This window comes from Vicugna pacos, chromosome 8 (assembly GCF_048564905.1).
Source record: "Vicugna pacos chromosome 8, VicPac4, whole genome shotgun sequence".
NCBI classification, from domain to species: Eukaryota; Metazoa; Chordata; class Mammalia; order Artiodactyla; family Camelidae; genus Vicugna; species Vicugna pacos.
This window is the reverse complement of record NC_132994.1, coordinates 67,935,546-67,940,299: the sequence shown is the minus strand read 5'-3', so window position 1 is coordinate 67,940,299 and position 4,754 is coordinate 67,935,546. Positions and strand designations below refer to the sequence as shown.

The following is a 4,754-nucleotide window of genomic DNA, read 5'->3' as shown; positions in this document are numbered from 1 at the left end:
GGGTGTCTGAGTTCTCATGAGCCAGAGTGGAGAAATGTTACTGAACACCTGGGAAGAACTACACACACACATACACTCACAAGCACACGCACACTGATGGTGTGTGTCAAAGCAACACAGGAACCAACGGAAAGAGCTCCCTGTCATCGAAGCAGAGACAATTTGAACAAAATAAAATAGTATCAAGTTATAATCCAAGCAAGAGTAATAACCACATTCATGGAGTGAAGGTGATATTGTTAAGATGTCTGTTCATCTCAAAATGTTTTAAATCATCAGTAAAGGGGGGAGGGTATAGCTCAGTGGTAGAGTGCATGCCTAGCATGCATGAGGTCCTGGGTTCAGTTTCCAGTACCTCCATTAAAAAAATAAATCAATAAACCTAATTACCGCCCCCTTCCAAAAAATATTTTTAAAAAATCATCAATGAAATATTTTTTTAAAGTAGAGTTTTTTTCCCTAGAAGTAGACAGGCTAATTTCAAATTTTATGTGAAGATAAAAAGGATTTAGAATATGTGAAACAATTTTAAGGAAAACTGGGAGGACTTCTACTGTGTGACCTAAAAAATTATTACAAAGTTATAGCTTGAAGACAATGTGGTAGTGGAATATGAATAAACCTATATGTCAATAGAAGAGACTGGAAAATCCAGGCAAAGACATATGTACATATATATATTATATTCCACACATATATAGTTTATTCATTTTCAACAAAGGTGCCAAGGTAGTTCATTGTCTTTCCAATAAATGGCAGTGGAAAAAATGGGGACCTAAATGGGGAAGAACTGTGTTTGCATCACACCATAGATGAAAATTAGGGAAAGCAGTGGTACAGGGAGGGAGGATGGGGTGGAGGGAACCGGGAAAACCATTTCATGGAGATCTCAACTGCAGCTACTTCTGATTACTTCTCCAGTTTTACCATTTCCTCTGATGCCTCTGTCCACAATTTCAGTTCCTTGAATGAAATATTCTAAGGTTTGATTCTAGACATTGCCAGACTATTTCATTTTACTGGAATGCTTTCTACATAATTACATCTCATCTTTATTTGGGTAACTCCTATTCATTTTTCCTTTTATTTGCCTTTTGATGAACTGGTAAATACATACAATGTTTATAGTGTATGAAAGATCTAAACTTTTTTAAAAGAACACTGGTATAACCCCCACTGAAGGGGATTCTTAAGACCAGCTCTAGATGTGATATTAGCTAGGAGGACCCGCTAACCCAGAATACGGTCATATTCACAGTCCGGTTTATTACAGTGAGAGGTTACAAAACAAAATCAGCAAAAGGAGGAAGCGCAAGAAAACCAGAGCAGCTCCTAAGAGTCCTCTCCCAGGGGAGTCATACAGGATGTGTTTAATTCTTCCAGCAATGAGTTGTGACAACCCGTGTGAAATGTTGCCTATCAGGGAAGCTCATTGAAGACTCAGTGCCAAGGGCTTTCCCTGGGGACCAGAAATGCAGCCCCTGTGCCTGGCGTGTACCAAAACTCAAGACTTCCAGGTGGAAAACAGGTGTTTGGCACAAACTACATTGTACAGTGTTTTAGGCACAGTGAACTACTCTTACCAGGCGATGGTAGGAACCTCCTAAGATGAAACCCAAGCTTCCAGACACTAGCCAAGGTCTCAACTTGCAAGCAGGCCTTTTCGAGCATAGCAGCATCTCACGCCTGCTGTGAATCTATTCTGGTACCCACTTTCTGTTCATGCCCATCCCAAATCCTCAAACCCTCCGTCCCAAACACTCCCCCTCCAACCACCAAGTAACTGCGTATTAAATGCATATTTACAATGCCCTTGCTTTTTTTTTCTACAGACTTATTACATACGTATGTATGCCTATACAATTTACTTTTGGTTTTACAATATTTTAAACTTCATATAACTAGAATATGTTTTTCAAGTTTTCATTAATATGCTTATGAGGTTCATCCACATTAATACTGTGTGTCCTCGTGTGTGTGCACGTGTAAGTGCACACATACTTTATTGTTTAAACTTTATTAAATGTATGTACGTATGTGTTGTATTTGCATATATACATATATATACACTTGTTGAAAATAAAATACAGTCTTCAATTCAATAAAGCATTATCTTTAAATTTTCTCATTGATACATTATTTGTATTAGTGAAAACAGCTCAAATTTCATCAATCAAGTAATGAAGAATTAAGTTATAGAGCAGAAGGTAGTTTAAAGATACTACTTGATTGAATTAAAGATTATATTCTATCTCTACAAACATATATAGATAATCCATTATATTCTAGAAAGGGATGAACTTGGATATAGATGAATATGTCTGTTCATGTCTCAAGCCCATCATTTTTGATTACCATAGATTTATTAAGTTTTAATATCTGATAATATCAGCTTTTCTAATTAATAGCCTTATTTTTCCAAATTTCCTGACAATTCTAACTCATCCAATTTTTTATTTGGAACTTAGAAGCATGCTACATATTACAAAACCCGACAAAATTATCTTTTGGGATTCTAATTAAGTTTACATATTGCTTTGGATTTGACTCTTATATTTTCCCAAATGAAATGAATGAATCCTACTGAATTTTTTCTGAATAATTTATTGAAAAGTTTATATTTTTCTCAATGGGTTGAGATACAACCTTTCTCATACATAAAACTCTCACATGTTGTTCTCTAGTTTGTCTATTATTTCTCTATAGTACTATTCTAATATTCTAGGCTTTTATAATATATTTTATTATGTGGTATGCTTGGTTCCACCTTATTGCTCTTGTGTTTCAAAGATTTCTTATCTTATTTCTTGATTCTTTTTCTATATGAAACTAGAATCCATTTGCTCACTGTCATCCATATCCACAGATATTTTTCTTGGGATCCTGCAAAATTTACAAATAAATCAGAAAGGACTGACGTCTTTTTGAAATTGTGTCTTCTGTGGGGGGCTAGTAATCAGAATAAACAAGCTGAATATCTGATATATCACTTGATGGTAAGTGCTAAATATAGCAGGAAAGGAACCGGAAGGTGGGGGTGGGGGTTGCTATTTTAAATAGGAGACACTCACTGACATTTTAGCATAGACGCTAATGAGGTGAGGGAGGATGTCGTCTTCCAGGCAGAGAGAACTGCAAGTTCAAAGGCTTTTAAGGGTTGGCCTTTGCTAGGAGCACAGGCAGCTCACCAGCAGTAACAGGAGAGCGCGTGGAGGGTTCTACTGAGATGAGGTTTGATGGGCAGGCGTGGTGGTAGGCTGGGGCAGACAGTCTCCTATTTTCTTAGTGACACAGGAAGCTGTGCAGAGTGAGAATCTGGAAGGCAGTGTGAAGAGGAGAAGGGGACTATGTGGTAACAGCGGGCAGCACAAAGGACTTAGTACTTCAAGAAGAGTGACTGTGAACTCAGAATGAGAACGGTCAACATGACTGCACGTGGCCATGTGGTGGAGGCTCAGAGGAGGCAAGTGCTGGAACTACTCAGGGTTGTAATTTAACCAAGCAGGAATCACCAGGCAAGAGCATGGCAAGGAAATTAAGGGTGATGTGATTGGGAATAACAGTGACTGTGAGATTTCAGCTGGATAAGGAGAGAAGGGAGGGCAGAAGGAGGCACGAGACTGACTCTACTTGTTAAATGCATCCTTGGGTCTTTTAAACTAGCAAATCAGAATTATTTTGTAAAATTTATTGTAAAACTAGCTTTTTAGAGATTATCCTTCAAACTATAAATCTGTGAAGAGATCATTTAATTATTTTAATCAAAGAACTTAGTAGCGTCACTTCCCGGCGGCGCCGAACGGAGTGACCAACGGCTTACAGAGCAACATGCCGAAGTTTTATTGTGACTACTGCAATACATACCTCACCCATGACTCTCCATCTGTGAGAAAGACACATTGCAGTGGTAGGAAACACAAAGAGAATGTGAAAGACTACTATCAGAAATGGATGGAAGAGTAGGCTCAGAGTCTGATTGACAAAACAACTGCTGAATTTCAACAAGGAAAGATACCTCCTACTCCATTCTCTGCTCCTCCTCCTGCAGGGGCAATGATCCCACCTCCCCCCAGTCTCCTGGGTCCTCCTCGCCCTGGTATGATGCCAGCACCCCATATGGGGGGCCCTCCCATGATGCCAATGATGGGCCCTCCGCCTCCTGGGATGATGCCAGTGGGACCTGCTCCTGGAATGAGGCCGCCTATGGGAGGCCACATGCCAATGATGCCTGGACCTCCAATGATGAGACCTCCCGCCCGTCCCATGATGGTGCCCACTCGACCAGGGATGACTCAACCAGACAGATAAGGAGATTGGGGAGCCTCTTTATATCAGTTTTATATTACTCGTTCTACTTCACCAGGAGATTGTGGTGCTGTGACTCTGGATGTTTTTTTAACAGCGTGACAAGGAAGACTTGCTCCCGCCTTCCTATCAGAGAGAGAATAGTTTTGGAGGGGAGTAGTTGAGGGGAAAAAAACAATTTTCATTTGTATTGTGAAACGTGAAAATAAAATTGTCAACTCTTTTAGTTAAAAAAAAAAAAAAGAACTTAGTTATTAGTACTCTTACAAGCCTGAACATTTTTGTATCCCCGGAAGTTATCATATAACCAAGAATGTAGCAATGGTTTAAGACTCTTATTAAATTTCAACATCAATCAAAAAAAAAATTCGACCCTTGCAACATTCAAATAATTCTCAATAATACATGATATTAAATACAGGCATGCAATGAAAAATTAAGATTCACAG

At 38.9% G+C, this 4,754-nt stretch overlaps 1 protein-coding gene across 1 annotated transcript; it reads left to right on the top strand.

Moving 5' to 3' along the window:
* Nucleotides 1-3,783: 3,783 nt before the first annotated feature.
* On the top strand, nt 3,784-4,548 carry LOC102526842 (U1 small nuclear ribonucleoprotein C-like). Its single transcript, XM_072966335.1, is given in 1 exon segment — nt 3,784-4,548. A coding segment is annotated over 1 exon segment (480 nt). The 5' UTR covers nt 3,784-3,828; the 3' UTR covers nt 4,309-4,548.
* The last annotated feature ends 206 nt before the right edge of the window (nt 4,549-4,754 follow it).